The sequence below is a fragment of the Vanellus vanellus genome (assembly GCF_965231255.1).
Source record: "Vanellus vanellus genome assembly, contig: HAP1_SCAFFOLD_33, whole genome shotgun sequence".
Taxonomy (NCBI): domain Eukaryota; kingdom Metazoa; phylum Chordata; class Aves; order Charadriiformes; family Charadriidae; genus Vanellus; species Vanellus vanellus.
In genome coordinates, this window is record NW_028128339.1 from 3265145 (window position 1) to 3284804 (window position 19660).

The 19660-nt window shown below is 46.9% G+C and overlaps 1 protein-coding gene across 1 annotated transcript in view; it reads right to left on the reverse strand.

Moving 5' to 3' along the window:
• Positions 1 to 279: 279 nt before the first annotated feature.
• The window catches only part of LOC309684592 (acrosin-like), a gene marked incomplete at both ends in the record, with an annotated part of 89715 nt that continues 70334 nt past the window's right edge, over positions 280 to 19660 (reverse strand). Inside the window, one exon of the mRNA XM_082500478.1 lies at positions 280 to 550. Coding sequence (XP_082356604.1) covers positions 280 to 550 — 271 coding nt within the window. The remainder of the gene's footprint in view (positions 551 to 19660) is intronic.

Sequence of the window (19660 nt, forward strand, 5' to 3'; positions counted from 1 at the left end):
TCTACCCCTGAAGAGTAATTTTGGTTGCTAGTCAAACTTCCTCCTGGAAAGTATGTGGAGAACAGCATCACACAGATCACAAGAAAGTCAAGAGAGTTCCTGGAAGAACATTTCCCACTGGTGTGAGAAGTGTCTCAACCATTTGTTTAAAAAAAGCACGGCCCAGAGGCTTGTGAGCAATATATAAGTAGAATGTAACTAATCAGGACTCAAAACTAAGGGAGCATTTTTCAGCTCTCATTTTCCATCTCAGAACAGCAATGGGAAGAGATTCATGCACTAGATGTCGTTGTGGTACTCCCCGTACTTTGCTGTGACAGCTTCCTCAAGATGAACTGCCGCGCCACCCATTAAGGTAAATGCTGGGTACATTATGCCAGAGCAGTCCACCTCGCACTCATAAAGGCATTTCATACAGCCGGCGTCGTAAAGCCCCAGCTTGCCTTTGTCACAGTGAGGCAGATGCCCAAGCATGATGGCAAGGGAAGGATTCTGCTCGCTGGATCTTTGGGGGCAGCAGGTGTCGTGGGGATAAAGAACTTCTTCATGCCTAAAGTGACCAGTGTGAAAGGCTGTGATGAGTCAAAGAAGGCATCTTCACTCCCACTGTCATGACCACTGTCTTGCTCGTACCTAAGAACAGAAAAACAACCATTTGCTTTTGTCAAATTCTGAAGTGGGACCAGTGATGTGAACTGGGGAAATCATTTTTGTAAGATAACTAACACCACACAATCACCCGCAAAACTTTGTGGGGTAGAAATATACCTAAGTCAGGAGGGAAGATGCACTAAGTAGGTGGAGAACACTCACTTGGGCCACTTCAAACAATTAATAACAGCTAAACACTAATGAGGACAAGATCACAGAAGGCTTTACTAAGGAGTGGTTGTATCTAAATGTACTCAATCTAGGCAATCATTAATGAACGTACAGGTACACTAAATTAGTTCACTTCAGAAGTAATTTAGCAAACATGACTAATCATGACTAAAGAAGACACCAGTAAATACATTTAACATTACTGTTGTCCTATGAGTTTTCCATGCCAATGCTGTATTACATTGTCTTTAAAATTCACAACACAAAAAGTAGTGGCGTTTTTGTTGGTTTTTTTTTTTTTTTTTTCAAGTGATGTGCCTGGAGGTTTCCCTGAAGCCCTGTTTCCCAGGTGGTTACTGGGGAAAGTTTGTAGCCAGATTTGTTCCCTCTACATGCTTTTCCCTTTACTTCCATCCCCAAATGAAGACAGGCTGGAAAAGCACACATTCTTCTCTGCAAACAAGCCCAATTTGTGATTCTGGGATGTTTGGGGGGAGGTTGGATGTGTCAGCTGAAGTTTTCCAGATATTTGTCTGGGTAAGGAAAAAGAAATGAGAAAATCAGGATCTAATTTCTCATTTTTCAAAAAGTCTCCATCTGACTTTCAGAATCTTGGGACACTGGCGTTTTTATAATTTCAGTATGTTATACAGCAGAAGGCCAACACTTTTGTTAGATTCATGAAAAAGTTAAGAGCCCCTGGGAGATAGCCTCCCAGCCTGCAGTTCCTAGACACATCCAGGCTTACTACAACTGTAATTGAGAGCTGGAAATCTTTTTGCTGGTTTATCCACTGCACTTTGGCTTGTGCTCAGTAGCACTCCAGTGTCATATGCAAATCTATAGCCTGGGATGAGCCAGTGACTTGGAATCCACCATGACGCAAGCTACAGCAAAGACACACAGATATGCACAGTGAACATTGTACCTCTGAGTGGCTGCCAAACCTAGTATGCTAAGGGAATTAAGGCAGAATCTTACTATTGACAACTAAGCATTGCTTCAATCTTGCAAATGATGCTTTTTTTTCTCTTTTTTAACCTTCTTGCTTTAACTGACATATCTTGATATCTGTAGAAACCCGATTTCTTTCCCAAAAAGAAATTCTTTCTCCCAGGTGGCTGAGGAGAGACATGGTGGGGTTGGGGAGGTGTGGAGCCAGGGTGTCCCTGCTGTGTCAGACCTCCGGGGACAGCTTCTCTGACCAGTCCCACCTCGGGGGGGCGGAGCCTCATAAGCACAAACCCCGCCCCCTCTGCCCTTCCCCCCCCAATCATGGTACTTCCACTGGGGGAGGGACCAAGCGTGGCCCCGCCCCCTTCTCCTCCTCCCCCCCTCCCCCATTCGGGTGGGGGTCATGGGGTGGGGTATGGGATTGGGGGGGCAGGGGGTAATTTTTGGAGGTGTATTTGGGTGGGGGATGGGTTTTGGGGGTGGGGGATGTACTTGCGGGGGGGGTCATGGGTTTCCCTCCACGGGATTTTTTTTGCCCTGTTCCAAGACCCCTCCCCCTGTGCCCATCCTGGACAGTCTGGAACGGCCAAATCCGTGTCCCGGGGGAGGAGAGGGGAGAGGGGGTGAAGGGCAGGGAGGGGGGAATGTGGGGCTGCTGAGGGGACGGGGGGAGGAAATAGTAAAATAAAGTAAAATAAATAGAATAGGATAGAATAAAATGAAGTATAATAAAGTATAATAGAATCAAAGTAAAATAAAGAATAAAATAACATAAAATAAAATAACAAAGAAAAATAAAATACGGTAAAAGAAAATACAATAAAGAAAATAAAATAAAGAATAATAATGAATATAATAAAATAAAAGAAAGAAAAATAATGAATATAATAAAATAAAGAAAAAGAAAAAAAATAAGTAAAATAATGTAAAATAAAATTATACAAGAAAATAAGGTAAAAGAAAATAACATACAAGAAAATAAAGGAGAATAAAGTAAAATAATACAAAGTAAAAGAAAATAAAGTAAAATGTAAAATCAAATATAAAGTAAAATAAAGTAATAAAATAAAATAAAATAAAAATAAAATGAATAGAGCAAAATAAAATAACATAAAATAAAATACCATAAAGGAAAAAACAAAATAAATGAAAGAGATAAAATAATACAATAGGATGAGATACAATATCGCAGGCGCACCCGCCCCACTCGTGGCACTACTTTTATTCTCGGCCACTGCAGTGATTGGGGGGTTTGACAGGATGGACCTTCCAAGGTCCCCTCCCACCCAAACCAGTCTTTGGGTCCATGACTGGAAGTGTCTGAGGTCAGGTTGGATGGGGCTGCAACCAACCCCATCTACTGGAACCCAAACCACCCAGAAATCCAATCCAAACTGTTCTTTGGGTCTGGTTGGAGGTGTTCAAGGTCAGGGTGGATGGGGCTGGGACCAACCTGGTCTACTGGAAGGTGTCCCAGCCGATGATGGGGAGGTTGGACTGGATGGACCTTCAAAGGTCCCCTTCAACACAAACCATTCTGCGGGTCTATGACTGGAAGTGTCCAACGTAAGGCTGGATGAGACTGGGACCAACCTTCTCTACTGGTTCCCAAACCTTCCAGCCCAAAAATCCAACTCAACCAACCCAAACCTTCTATGAGTCTGATTGGAGGGGTTCAAGGTCAGATTGGACAGGGCTGGGACCAACCTGGTCTGTTGGAACCCAAACCACCCAAAAATCCAACTCAACCAATGCAAACCATTCTGTGGGTCTGAGTGGATGTATCCAAGGTCCGGTTGGATGGGGCGTTGAGTAACCTGCTCTACTAGAAGATGTCCCTGCCAATGACAGGGGAGGTTGGACGAGATGGACCTTCAAATGTCCCCTCCAAGCCAAACCAGTCTGTGTGTCCATGACTGGAAGGTCCGAGGTCAGGTTGGACGGGGCTTGGAGCATCCTGAGCTGCTTGAAGCTCTCCCTGCTAATGGCCACCCCACCAGAGGTTGGCGGTTGCCGTGTCACCACGGTCAGTCAATCAGCAATGAACATGTCACCCTGATGTCACAAGAGGTGCGTGGCACACCCACTCAGAGCGGGGGGTATAAAAGGGCCCACCGGGTGGTGGGTCCCACACTTTGCAGGAACATCCGTAAGACGACCTCCAACATGGCTGTCGCCACCAAGAACCGACCCGCCAGCGTGAAGCGGACCAAGATGGACTTCTGGGATGGGATGGAGCACACCTTCGCTATGTCCAGCGTCACCGCTGAAGGTACGGCCAACCGCAGCCACCTCTCCGGCAGCCAAGACTCAAGGGCTTGTCACCATTTCGGAGCCAGCCCTGACACTTGGCGTCTGCCACCGCGTCGCGGCTCAAGGGGGAGATGTTTGGGGTGGACCTGAGAGCTGGTGGAGATGGGGCCTGACCTGGTTCTTCTTTGTTTTTTCAGAGCGAACGGCTGTCTGGGATGCAGTGGCTGGCTACATTCAAGACCAACTCCTGCTCCACAAGGTGGTGCAACACCCGCGTCCTCCTCATGCACCATGAGGGGTGGTGGGATCCCCCTGGGGCGTGGCCTGCTCTCACCCTTCAACTCCTCAGAAAACAGGAATCTCACCCCAAAAGTCCCCACTGACGGCCAAACGGGGCCTGTGCAACGTTGGTGTCACCTCTGGTAGGGCTGATCCAGGTCACTGGAGACCCCCCCAGGATGTCCTTGTCCTGGTTCTGCCCAAACTCCAGTGCTGGTTTTTTCTCCTGAGGAGGGGAAGGACTCAACATCTCCTCCCCAAAGTTCTCCCCACCGCCCAGCTCGTGCCTCCGAACCGTGGGAGAGGGCAGGATCCAGCCTGAAGCACCATCCCTGGATGGGGGAGGTCACCTCCAGATCTTCCCTCTGGCTAGTCCTCACCCTCCCACCCTTCTCGTCCACTTGCAGGGCGTCCGAATTCCCACCCTCGGCTTCTTTGGCACTGTCCCCGAACACGTCCAGGTCGGAGATGAAACCGTGACTATCCAGAAGCCGGTGTTCCACCTGGCCAGGAACCTTGCTGTTGTCCACAACCTGATGGACAACAAGGACTACCTGCCCGGTAAGATGGCTGACTGCACGGTCATCTTCTCTGAAGCAACTCCAAAGTCCAATAATTGAGTGGTTTTGAGTTTTTTTGGGGCAATGCAATGATTGTGACGCACAAGCTGTAGGACACGGGCCACCGGGTGAGCATCTCCATCCTTCTCCTGTGGTTCTTCCAGGCAACAAGGAGATGGAGCCCCTCAAGTACTCCAAGGTGGCCGTGGCAGCCGCTGTGTCCCGGCAGAAAGTGGTGGACTGCATCCAAGGCACCACGACCCTCCTCTCGCACTGCCTGGGGAAGGGGGAGAATGTGGCCCTCATCCTGAGGGAGGTGGGGGTGCTCTTCATCGAAGGCACGAAAGTGCACGTGAAATTCTACCGCAGCTTCCTGGAGAGGCTGTCTGGGAAGGAGAACTTGGAGAAGGTTGCCTTCAAGGTGAGCGTTTCGGTTTCTCTGTGGTGTGTGCGGTCCCACGGCAGTGTTCTGGCACTGCTTGTGTGGGGTCCCTCAGGACACGTTCAGCCACTCGGTCCAGGTGAGAGTTACGGTCCTGCCAACACTTGCTGCCTCAAGCTCCTCCGACACTTGAGTGCCTCAGCCATGTGGAGGATGTCCCGCCATCTTTGGCCTCCTCCAGTGTGAAGTGTTTCAACCACGTTGAGGGATGTCCTGCCATCTTTGGGCTCCTCCAACACTGAGTAGCTCAGCCATGCTGAGGACATCCTGCCATCTTTGGCCTCCTCCAACACTGAGACCCTCAACCACACTGAGGATGTCCTGCTGTCTTTGGCATCCTCCAGTGTGGAGTGCTTCAACCACGTTGAGGATGTCCTGAATCTTTGTGTTCCTCCATTGCAGGTCCCCCATCTGCTGGACATGATTGTGTCCCCAGTGGTACCCGTGGCCTCACTGAGCTTCTCCGGCCATGTCATCCTCTTTCCCAAGTGAGTACGTTGGCGGCTGTAGCTGCTCTTTGATGCCAATGGCCAAGGTAGCATCTCCTCCTTGTGCCACCATGGGTGTCCTCCTCTGGGGACACCAGGCGGTGACTCTTGATGATGTCCCCAGGCCGCAGTCACTCCAATAAGGCGGCTCTGAGGGGAAAGACAGAGGAATTTGGATGACATTTCTTCCCGTGGTGGCCTGGACTTCTTTGCTGGGCGACTCTATTTCCCAGGCCCGTCCTTGGGGATGGGATATGGTAGACTTGGGAAGACAATGGCCTTCATGGCAATGACTAACTCTGCCTGCGGGCAGGTGGCCGCAGCAAGTGGCAAGTGCTGGTGGTGCCATGGGTCATGTGGGTGTCTTCTCCTTCTTTCCAGGTTTGTGATGGAGTGTGTGCCCAAACACCCACCCAGGGCTCTCCAGGCAGCACATGGGCAGCAACAAGCGGAGGGCATCTGATGGCAACACCATGGCCACCAAGCGACCCAGAACCCTGGGGGATGCTGGGGGCCAAAGTGCCCCACGCTCCCCCAGCCTCTCTTCATGGGCTGATAGAGAAGGCGTGGAGCACGCATCCCCACCGCATGCGACCCGCACCCACCCACTCCAGCCCCAGACCTCTCCCACATCTCTCTCTCTTTCTTAATTCATTAAAGGTTTGATGTTTGGTTCACAGTGCGTCTGCCTGTGATCATTCCTCCAGTGGGAGGCACAGGGGTTAACGCAGCCCGTGCCGCATGTGTACATCTGACCCTCCACCTCTTCACCCCTGTATATGAGGAATCCCCCAAGGTTGTGGATGGAGACTGTCCTGGTTTGAGGTAAAACAGAACGAATTTCGTTCAGTAACTTCGCTTCTTAGCGGGGCCTCTTCTAACTACTAAAATAACTGCATATTGTGCAGACAGTGTTCACTCTCTCAGAGAGATCAGACCAATGTTTACAGCTGATGCCCGGGCGTGGGATGCAGAGAGGCTCCTGCTTATACTTATTGCTATAATCCCCAAGGCCAACCAACTTTGTTATTTGCCCCGTCGGAGGGTCGGAAGCGGAAAAGCATAGTGGGGTCCCACCTGGAGGGAGGAGCGGACAGGACAGGTGACCCAAAACTGACCAACAGGGTATTCTATCCTGTGGGAAACCTTGGCTGGTCCGAGGGATCAGAATGCGAGTTTAACATTGACCTTGAGCAGATATCCGTGTACCCTTGAAGAGACTGGGGAGTCCTGAGAAGAGCTAAGTAAAAAGATAAGGGTTGGCAAACATCCTGGCTTTGACCAGAGCATGAACAGCGTGTGACGTGAGAGCGTATCGGGCAAAAGTAGAATGCTAGAATATATGCATAGATAAGCACCTGGGTAAGAGAATATAAAAAAGCACTGCTTGTTAAATAAAGAAATTGGATTGCTGCAACTTGATGTCCAGTGTAGTGTCCATCCCAACAACGACTCAGTATTATCAAGATTTTATCCCGCACATTTACACAAAACAAACAATAATATTCTTTTTTATTAAAAGTGGCAGGTCAGTGGCAATTCTTCATGCCTAATCTACTGATTACTCTGGTGTCTTGTCATGTTAAGAACATAACTCTCCCTCCTATAGTGGAATTATATTGTTACTGATTCATTGAATAAACTAATTATATTTTCTTCAGTCATGCCACTTGGCCAAGAATAAGGAGAAACATATTAAAGGAGGTAAATATTTATTAGCTTGTCTTCCTCTGACCTTAATTATGTTGGATAAAGCCCAACATTCAAAACAAAACAGAACTCTCTTGTTACTACCTTTTACAAGACACTTCAAGGGGGTATTTATTTAATCTACATTTAGTAATATAAAAGTTTGGTGTATCACTGCATCTAATCCTGTAGACACTCAAGACAGCCAGCAGAGAGCACGGAGCACCTCTGGGAAAGTGAGTCCTCCCACCTGTCTTTGGCACTGTCTTATGATTCAATAAATAGCCCCAAAAGAGTGCCTATATCTCTCCATTTCCAACAGAGAGCCTACATGAGAAATTTAAACTACATTCCTAACCTTAGGGTGGCTAAACTTAGACCACACAAATCTTGATCATGAAGAAAAACTCTATGAAAGACATATGTTGTATATCTCAGGAAAGTACACGAAGGGTTAACAGCCCATTTCCACCTTTTCCATCTACACTCAATTGTTACAGGGAGTCACCACGTGTGTGACAATATATGTAGAATCATAGAATCATAGAATCATAGAATTGTCTAGGTTGGAAGAGACCCTTGGGATCGTCGAGTCCAACCATCTACCCTACTCTACAAAGTTCTCCCCTACACCATATCCCCCAACACCACATCTAAACGTCTCTTAAACACATCCAGGGATAGTGACTCAACTGCCTCCCTGGGCAGTCTATTCCAATGCCCGACCACTCTTGCTGTGAAAAATTCTTTCCTAATGTTCAGTCTAACTCTACCCTGTTGGAGCTTGAAGCCATTCCCTCTTGTTCTGTCATTAATTACCTGTGAGAAGAGACCAGCACCAACCTCTCTACAGTGCCCTTTCAAATAGTTGTAGAGAGTGATGAGGTCTCCCCTCAGCCTCCTCCTCCTCCAACTAAACAGTCCCAGCTCCTTCAATCGCTCTTCATATGATTTGTTTGCTAGGCCCTTCACCAGCTTCGTTGCCCTCCTCTGCACTCCCTCCAGCACCTCGATATCTCTCTTGTATTGAGGTGCCCAAAACTGGACACAATACTCGAGGTGTGGCCTCACCAGTGCTGAGTACAGGGGCACAATCACCTCCCTACTTCTGCTGGCCACGCTATTTCTAATACGAGCCAGGATGCCGGTGGCTTTCTTGGCCACCTGGGCACACTGCCGGCTCATATTCAACCCCTTGTCAATTAGAACCTCCAGGTCTCTTTCTGCCCGGCAGCTTTCCAGCCACACCTCCCCAAGCCTGTAGCGCTGCATGGGGTTATTGTGGCCCAAGTGCAGGACCTGACACTTGCCCTTGTTGAAACTCATACCATTGATGTTGGCCCAATGATCCAATCTATCTAAGTCTCTCTGTAGAGCTTCCCTATCCTCCTGGGAATCAACACTCCTGCTTAACTTGGTGACATCTGCAAACGTGCTGATGATACACCCTATGTCCTTATCGAGATCATCAATAAAGACGTTGAACAGAAATGGTCCCAACACTGAGCCCTGAGGCACACCACTTGTGACTGTCCGCCAGCTGGATTTAAATCCACTGAGCACCACTCTTTGGGACCTTCCAGTCAGCCAGTGCTTGATCCAGCGGATCGTATGCTCATCCAGGCCCTGCGAAGCCAGTTTTTCCACGAGAATTGTATGGGGGACAGTATCGAATGCTTTTCGAAAGTCCAGGTATACAATACCAACAGCCTTTCCCTCATCCAATATTCTGGTTATCTTGTCATAGAAGGAGATGAGGTTCGTTTGGCAGGACCTGCCTTCCATAAACCCATGCTGACTAGGCCTCACCCCCTGGTAACTAGGCCTGATCCCCTATATATATGGGGGAAAATTAAAAGTGTTTCTATCCTCTTTGTAATATGCTATCTTTCATCATCACTAAGTTCAAAAAGCGGGGAGGATGGGCAAATGATGTCATAGTTTCTCCCTCTAACAGTAATTTAAAAACTGGTAAACATTGTCTGAGAAGATGGAAAGTACTTGCCTTCTGCAAGTCTCGCCCGGTCGCTTCCAAGGGTAATAGCTCCTTTTCCTGAGGTGAAGACACAGTTTTTGTTGATTGGTGTTCATGAGGGTACGGAATCTTGTAATACTCAGCTAAATATATTCCAAGAGGGAAAAAAAATGCAAAGTTTACTATATTGGCAGCACTGCTGTTTAGGAAGGAGTGACTAATTCCATACTTACCAGATTTATAGCACATTTCCTTTATTGCTCTTTCCTCTTCAATATCTGCAGCAGTCTTAGGCACCCAATTAGAAACATCTATAGGACAGATTTTTAAAAGATTACTAGTTATCTATACAAAGGCCTTCAATAATTCTTAAGAATCAAATACCATAATGAATTTCATTTCTGTCATAGGTGTTTCTTTTCTGACTGCAACCTCTGCTTCTGGGCAGAAAAATGATTCCGTAATATTAGGTATTGCCAAGTGCAATGGAATTGCAGTTACAACACCTATTAAGAAGTTAATGTTTGTTGGTTTAAATGAGTGAAAAAAAATCTTCAGTACTTGTTGGCAAAACAGTCCTTCATTTACACCCAAAAGGAAATCTTGTGACTAAACATGTCCCCAGGGAGCGCTTGTCACAAAATCTCTGCCCAAAGTTACTGTCCTGTAACGCCTGCCAGCAGAGCTGGTGAAATGAGCGCTCCTTATCTGTCTCAGTTCAGGCTACTAAGACGAGCAAAGCCCTGCTCTTTCTGTTGTTGAAGTTAACGTGGCCAACTCAGACTGAAACCGAGTTTGGAGGCCCTAACAGGCAGCCCTGCCCGCTCACCCGAAGGACAGCGGGAAAAGGAAAGGCGGCTCAGGGCTGCCTGAGAACTAGCACCGTCATTTGCAGGGTGCATGCAGGAGAGTAGGTTGTTCTCTCACGCTCTGGGAATGTGCAATTCATTCCATCACTCTGAATCTCTCATCTCTGAGTGAGATATAGTCAACGGTTTAACTACAGTTCACAAAAAGGGAATAAATAATAATGTAAATATATACATATAGACACTGCAGTTAATCTAGTGAAGAGTTTTGTCTGGTTTCTCTTCGCTAGACTCGAGAGTAACTTTCTGCAATAAAATGAGACTGCCTTCAGAGTTTAGGAAATCAGTCAAACAAATTATTTAAGTTGAAGTCACTCGGCTATCTTTTGTAAATAAACCTGTGACTTCACCTTCAGTGATGAGTGTGTAGAGCCCCTGTTCCAAAGTTTGTTTCCCGGGAAAGAAGTACCTCCTGAATTTGTGATTTCATCCCCAAATTCTGAGAATTTTTGAATGGTGGATCACATCATCTGAATAGTGGATCACATTTTAAACTTCATTGAATGAAAAAGAAGTGAATTGTACCACCATTGAAATATACAGCTAGGCATTTCACAGGGGTTAGAAAACATTGCCTCACTCACATCTGGGGACTACCAGTTCCAATATTTTGAGGATTAGCTGGAAGCTATTTCCAAAACTTGTCAACAACTCTTTTCTAACAATGTAATTGTTATTATAATACATCAGTTGTGATGTATACACTGCAAGAGTCCAAAAAACCCATTCTGCTTCCTTGTAAAAGAGAGAAAAAAACTCTTTACAGTTCTCTTCCTCTTTGTCATCCTCTTCATCCTCCTCGTCGTTGAGGTTTATAATCAGTGGAGGGTGAACGGGTAGTAAAATATTCTTTTGATTTCTGAGTGATTCTTGATGATGGGCCGGAGGCAGAATCCCTTCTTGTACACCCTGTGGCAATGGGGCATCTGCAGACAAGAAAATTATTTTATTCGGAGGGAACTAGAATATCAAGTCCAGGTTGAGACCAGCAGGTACAGTTTTTAAATCATTATATTGAAGGAATCATTAAATAAATAGATTGTGCCTTTTAGGAAAAATCTTCTGCGGAGGTTGACATCTTCCAACTACAAGAAAGTAGGAAAGACTCTCTCTTCCAAGAGCATCTTCCAACTACAGAGAGTAGGAAGAATCACTGGCACTCACTCCTCTGAATGGACAGATGAGGCAGTGCTGAATAAGGCCTTTTGAAAAGAGGAACACTTTGACCAGGATGACCTCCCTCCACCTGCTGGCCACACTCTCCAGCCTGGCCAGGTCACGCTGTATGGTGGCACAGCCTTCCGGTGTGTCAGCCACCCCTCCCAGTTTTCTGACATCAGCAAACTTGCTGATGGTACACTCTATCCCTTCATCCAGGTCATTGATGACTATATTGAATAGGACTGCACCCCGTACTGACCCCTGAGGGACACCACTTCTTACTCACCTCCAACTAAGCTCTGCAACACTAACCGCAACCCTCTGAGCTCTATCTGTCAGCCACAATTCAATCATTATTAATTGAATTATTATTCATAGCAACAAAAAATTATTAGACTTGTAATATTAGCAGACTAATAATAGATAATCATGTCTTTTTATTATTACATTATATTGTTATTCATATAAAAATATAATTCGATGTATAATTATAATAAATTGTATTATTAATAATATTAATGTATTCTTATTAAGGACTGGTTCGGTGACATTTTCCCCAGAACAACAGCAAGCAACTCACAAGGACTGGAGGAGCAGTAGATGGAAGGTCACTTTCTGTGCCTTAGTAGTCAGCTTCAGTGAATTCGTATTTTGCCGTATTTTACTCCTGCAGAAAGAGGATTTAGTGAGTGAGTCAGCAGGTGATTAGTGAGTACCACTGGCTTGGGTCTTTCCCACGTAGGCAGAAAGCCTCCCCCCGATGTTTTAGGCAAAACCCCTCCATTTAACCCAAACCCTAAGTTTTACTCTAGAAAGCCACTAGCGTAACAGAGGCGGTCTCATTTCACTCAAGTGCAGCCTACAGATTGTCTTGCCGAGTTTGTGCAGATGCTCTGCAAGCACAAATCTACAGCAGAGGTGAGAAGAAGACAGAATTTCAGCTCTCTGTCCCAACAGACCCCAACAGCTAAGGTCCTGTACCTGATGCAGACCATAGCTTTGATTTCCCTTTAAAAAACAAGCAAACAAACAGAAAAACCACCACCAGAAACAACAAAGCAAACACCACAGATCAGAATTTGACACTGGAGCCACGTGACCCCGCTGCCCCCTACGCTTATTCCCTAACACGACTGTGCTTTCATTCCAGAGTTGTAATCCCCATCCAACGTGGCTAAGCTCACAAAAGTTCCTAAAGTCACTTCTGACACTATGCTCTTTTTCACCTCGCTCGGTGCACCTGGACAGACAGACGTAGGTGCCGAGCGTCTCGGTACAGAACACACACGCAGCCTTCCCGACAGAGGGAGGCAGTCATGAACAAGACGCTTTCCAGTGTGCTGCACTGCTTATCCCTCCCAGCACCAATTTCAGAATCACAGAATCGCAGTGAAGAGGAAGGCCATCCCCAATCACTGGAGGTCGTCTGGGCCAGCCCCGCTGCTCCAGCAGGACCACCTTGCAGCGGGCTGCCCAGGGCCGTGTCCAGGCGGCGGTTGAATACCTCATTCTGAAACATACTTTTACAAAGATGCAACAGACTGAAAATAAAAATGATGAAAAATGGTAAGTCTATTTGTGTTGTTCAAGCTGATCAATTTTCAGCTCTATATACAATCAGGATTCTGTGCATTATATTAAAAATATCAAAGAAATAAGATGAAGCGTGGGCATTTTCTGTTATTCCACTTGCTGTTATTCTTCCGCATCTCTTGCTTGCCTAGGAGCAGCATGTGTATCCTAGCAAACCCATTTCAATAACACTCCTGCAGATCAGATTTGTTGTATTTCATGCCAGAGAAAGTAAGATACAACACTTTACCTTGATAGAGCCTTTGTCAGTGTCCAGAATAGGATATTATTAGCCCTGGGTAGTGTAAGCCAAATCAAACTTAAATTTGTTTAACAAGATTTCTAAGTATTAAAACGAATCAATGCACTTTTCATATTTGCAATGTTATTGTGCAGCACACAAACTTTGAATTCATCCATATTGCAGTAAAAAGGAAAAGGCCCGCGTCCATTTTCTCTTTCTGATTGTTGGACGTTGCTCTTCTACAGGATGCCCTTGTCCGCAGTGCCTCTTAGGCACAGTCTCTGACTCACACCAGACCCAATGTCATGCCTATGTGGTGGGCACGGCAGCACCAGCTGCCTGGCGCCGACACGGGGAAAGTGGAAACTGCACTAGAAGCAGTATGGGCACTCACAGAAAGAGCACACAACCCCTTGCCATGGGGTTAGTTAGGCTCAACATGCCCAGATATGACAGGCTACCCTTTCCTGGGGGAATTTCAGGAACTCAAGGCGTTTGCTTCTGACTAGAGGTCTCTCTGGAGTTCTCTGGTGACACCTGTCCACAGCTCTGGAGATAAGGCCCAGGAACAACTCTGGTTTAGTCCACTTCTTCATCCATCTATGACACGCCATGCCGACTCGCTGAAATGAGCAGTGCTGGTACAGGCAGGGCCGCAGCGGAACCCCTTTTTGGCCGCAAACTGGGCCTTTCTGGAGCTTTTCTGGGGCAGGAAAGGCTGGGCCAGTGCAGGGACACTCGCAGGGTGTTATCAGGATGGCTGTGACAAGCCAAGGGACGACACTCCAAGGTATGAGGGATGGGGCGCGAGCGAGGGCCCTCAGCCTCTTGCTCCAAGATGTGCTGGGTATACTGCAGCACACTCGTAGTCTTATGAAGAGGAGCCAGGGGCTCCTGAGGCAATAGGAGCCAATGGGGAAACACAGGTAAACACCTCAAAGGAAGGCCACCTGGAGAACAGCACAAAGGAACTGCAGCCACTCCAGCCACTAAGTCACCTTCAACGGGGACCCAGCTTAAGTGCCTCTATGCAAACGCACACAGCGTGGGGAGTAAACAAGAGGAGTTAGAGACGTGTGCACACCTCCAGGTCTATGATCTCATTGGCATCACAGAGACGTGGTGGGATGGCTCCTATGTCTAGAGTGTTGGAATAGAGGGATACGGGCCCTTTAGGAAGGACAGGCAGGGGAAACAAGCAGGGGGTGTTGCCCTCTATGTCCATGACCACCTGGAGTGAGTGCATGGAGCTCCACCTAGGGATAGATGAGGAGCCGACAGAGAATTTATGAGTCAGGATTAAAGGGAACCAATCTTTGTCGGTGACATGGATAGTGGGATTGAGTGCGCCTTCAGCAAGTTTCTCATTGACACCAAGCTGCCTGGAGTGGTTGACGCGCTGGAAGGAAGGGATGCCATCCAGAGGGACCTGGACAGGCTGAAGAGGTGGGCCCACACCAACCTCATGCAGTTCAACAAGGCCAAGTGCAGGGTCCTGCACCTGGGTCGGGGCAATCCCAAGCACAAATGCAGGCGGGGCAGAGAATGGATGGAGAGCAGCCCTGAGGAGAAGGACGTGGGGTTGCTGACCGACGAGAAGCTCAACATGAGCCGGCAACGTGTGCTCACAGCCCAGAAGGCCAACCATATCCTGGGCTGCATCAAAAGAAGCGTGGCCAGCAGGGCGAGGGAGGGGATTCTGCCCCTCTACTCCATTCTTCTGAGACCCCACCTGGACTATTGTGTCCAGCTCTGGATGCCTCCACATAAGAAGGACATGGACCTGTTGGAGTGGGTCCAGAGGAGGGCCACGAAGATGATCAGAGCACCTCTGCTGGGAGGACAGGGTGAGAGAGTTGGGGGTGTTCAGCCTGGAGAAGAGAAGGCTCGGGGGAGACCTTATAGCAGCTTTCCAGCATCTGAAGGGGGCCTACAAGAAGGCTGGAGAGGGACTTTTTACAAGGGCATGTAGTGATAGGATGAGGGGTAATGGCTTCAAACTGGAAGAGGGGAGATTTAGATTAGACATGAGGAAGAAATTTTTCACTCTGAGGTTGCTGAGCACTGGCCCAGGTTGCCCAGAGAAGTTGTGGATGCCTCATCCCTGGAGGTGTTCAAGGCCAGGGTGCATGGAGCTTTGAGCAACCTGGTCTAGTGGGAGGTGTCCCTGCCCATGGCAGGGGAGTTGGAACAGGATTATCTTTAAGGTCCTTTCCAACCTAAACTATTATATTATTCTATGGTTCGATGACTTGCTCTCACTTTGGCTTCCCCCGATTTCTGACATCTGTCTTGGTTCCCTGCCCTGGAGTCTTACCCCGTTCCAGGTTCCGGCTGTCTACTAGGACTCCTGGTAGACAAGAGCTCTTCTTAGAATGGACTGAGGGAAAAATCCCAACTTATAATTTTTTTTTTCCATAAATACTCTGATTTTCAGATATTATACTGCCTTGTACACTAGTACTGTACTTCAATAGCCTGCATCCAGTGTTCAAGCCTGAAAAATTTATTCGAAACAATGAACTGGAAGTACACCTGCACACACAGCATTGTAATCTGATGTTATCTGTCTGAGGGGGGTCTCATCCATCTCACATGTTGTGCTCTGTCAACAGATATTGCTGCTCGTGGCCCTACCAACCTCCTCCCACCACCACACACACTACTTTTCGTTTCTCTTACATCATCACCTGCCTACTCACCACTTTTACTACTAGAAGGATTTGATCTAGCAAATACCCAAGTAAAGCAACACTTTTACTCTGTGGACCTTGGCAACCTAAATTGCTGTTTGCGAGTTCATCTTTCATGTCACTGACACTTAGGAAGATCCCTAAAATGACAGCTAAAAAAAATCATACGCAACCCTATTCAAATGCCAATACAATTCCTTTCTTTGCCTTCAACTTGCTGGGATAGCAGATCATACCTGATTTCTTTGCCATGGTGCATATCTTGACCTTAACATATACGACATAAGCACAGGAAGTAAGCACTAGGAGGACATTCTCCTGCATCTACTTACTCTCACGAACAAATTGTTGAGAATATGTTTTTACTCACTGTTGCTAGGTGGCAAAAAAAGTCCATTTATATAACGAGGTTTGCTATGATGGAATGCACAAGTGATCCTCAGACAGCCTGAGGGTTGTCTTTCCCAGAAACAGGAGATGTTGCTGTTCTTCTGCTGCAGTAGAAAACAGTTTTCAGGTATTGTAAATACAACAATAAAAAATGACTAAACAGATTAATACGGGGTGTGCTGCTGTGAACACAGCCAAGAGTTTTTTCACAGCGACAGAATCTGCACCTGGAACCCCCATGAGGAAAACGACTTTGTGGGTAAGTCATGCTAGATTCCCATGCTCTAGTCGTTGCCTGAAATGTGAACGTCCTCTTTTAAAAATTCTTGGTTTTAATTAACGGGGGAGGTGATTCAGTAGTCCAGGTATAACAGTATTATGGTGACAAATAGACACTTGGGTTTGTATCCTGGGTATGAACAACATCCCAGCTGACATCTGTAAGTGCCAAGTTGCTGGTTATTTCTTAATGGGTTTCTGTGTAATTTTTTAGAGGAAAACAAAGTCACATTTGAAAATATTTGAATATTTGAAGGTCAGTTTCACCCAGTTCCAGACATTAACAGCTGGCTCTAGGAGCAGCATCTCAAAACCACGCCGCTTTTGGTCTCTAGTCAGTACGACTGGGCCATCCCCTGAGACATGATGGGGTCTGGAGCCAAAGGCCATCACCCAGGTATCAACACCTAAATCCCCAGTGCTGAAATGGATGCAATGACAGAGAGCCCTACACCCACCCCCGGATTTTCACCAGGTGCAATATAAATGTTTCTTTGAAGAACAAACCTGTTTTGAAGGCCTTTGTGTTAAATAACGGATTTTGCAGAAATTCAGGTAGTTGCTATAAGCAGAAATTACAAACATGGACTATTTATTCAGAATCAATATAATGTTGGTTCAATAAGAAAGTGATGAGTTATCCTCATGTGCGGTTTTTAACTTGTGTGTTCTTTGGGTATGTGAGCAGAGTTCCCAGGAGAAATTGCCCATAGTTTAGATGATCATTAGCTCTTCTCACCACTTCCAAAGATCAGATATTTGATCTACAGATGCTGCCATAACCCAGGCAGAGTGACATACCAACTTCTAACTTTACACAATAAACCTCCCTTTCAACATGACATGTCAAGAAAATCAAGGATACAAACCACTCTAAAATCTACAGCACCTACCTGTGCATAGAGGCAATAAAAATGGAAATAGCAGTCATTCCCAGCTGTGGCCATTTTCCCCTTTTGTGCTTCTCCTCCACTCTCTTAATACTGCCAGCACATACATGAAAACATTAAAGCTATCAACAGTCAGGCAAACCGTGTTCTCATCCTGAAAGCAGTACTTTTCTTTCAAAAACTAAACTATATTTTCTGCCAAAATTATTTTGCCCCTTCACCGAACACCTTTAAACCTCCAAATGGTTTAGCAGTACCGATGATCAAGGTCCAGGTCATGGGAATACTCACTGGTGTTGTTTAATTCAATCCCACAGATGCTGCCAAAAGCTCTCCCTCAGACAGCATCTCACGCTAACATACGCAGGGGCGGTTTCTTCACACTGCCTCAATGATAGAAGAGGGGCTCAGTATCTCCAGAATACAGCCTAGAGAGCATCTGGCGTCAAGACAAGTGTTCACTTGTAATTAATTTTTTCCATTACTGTGACAAACAGGTAGAAGAGGTGTGTGGGGTTTTTTTTGTTTGCTTGTAAACTTCTTACTTTTAAATAAAAAAGGGAACAAAAGACATCAAGTATCTACAAAGACACAGGCCTGTAAAAACTACGTAAAAACTAGTAACAACTACGCCTCCTTGAACCCTTGAAAAGCAGGCGAGAACAGCGAGTTGGAGCTCACGCTGCTGCTAACAAGGACTTTCTCCCGCCCTGTGGCACCTGCATCCCCTGTGTGTGTCCCTCTGCCCGGGCGTTGCTGCAGAGACCCCCCGATTCGTGAGGTATTGAGATCACATTTCTTCTTTGTCTTCTGTGATCTTGTGGTCGTTCCTGCGTCCTGCCCAAGTCGGCTCACACAGAAGCCTTTTGATTGTATCCCTTTCCTTAACGTGTGACCAATGCTGTATTATTGATCATTTTTAGTAATCTGTGGAAACAGGGGGAGACGTTGGAGTCCCTCCTGGCACCAGCTGCGGTGCAGCCGCGCAACACTGGGGTGCCCCCATGGGAAATGTTAAAGAAATAGAGACCAACGTTTTATCTCTGGTGCTGTGGTTCCTCCTCCCGTCCCGCGGCTGGGGCTGTGCCCCCCTCAGTGCCCGACCCAGTGGGACAGGCTGGCACTGCTGGCACCCACCAACCTGGGGGGGAGGGTGGTGTCAGGGGAGCTGGGTGGGCTGGAGAAAGGGAGGAAGCACCTCTTGAAACCAGCTCGGCCCTCTCCAGCCACAAAACCCTCCCCAGAGGCACCAGAGGGGACCCCCAGGTCCTTGAAGGGCTGCCCCAGACTCCCTCTGGCCTGCAAGAGTCCCCCCCAGGACCCCATAAGGGCCGCCCAGGACCCCTTAAGGACACCCCACTGTCCTCCCAAATCTGGGTTCTTTACCTGCTGGGCAAGCCAGTAACACACAGAGCAGAGGTATTTCTAATTTTATGCCATTAATGCGCAGAAATGGGTGCTTGTCCCAAAATGGGAGCGCTCACCTTAGTTCCAAACAGCTTCAATTTTACACATTGATTCTTACATATTCAAACAATTAATACATATTCACTGTTATTCCCTCCAATGATTGGTCGAGATTTCTTTGCTTCCCACGTAAATGAATGCGCAGACTCTGTCTTCTTTTTCCACTCTTATGTTTTTAATAGGTGGTATCGTTTGGGGAGGTGGTCAATGAGTCGGTGGTCACCATCTCCCCCCGGCCGGAACCACCTTTTACCTGCTTTTCCTCTGATCTTGGCAGTTCCAAGTGGGTTTCTGGGTTTGCTGACCAGGCCTACAGTTCGTCGCTCTCTTGATAGGAATACCCTGCTTATCAACAGTGCTACACTGTCTGCTGGGTAGTTCCTTAACTGAATCATAGAGAAATCGTGTCTACTAAATATTACCCTATATTGAGATTAGGTAAATAACTAGTGTTGGGGCAGTAGAGAGGACTTGAGCAGCAGCAGGTTTCCTTTGTTGCTTCAATTACATTTTACATTTAATTTTCCTGGTTTATGTCGATTTTACTACAACAATTCCCTCCCTTTGAGACTTAGCCAAGTCTTTCTGTACTTCAGTGAGCCTCATTTTCTATCCCATATCACTAATACATAA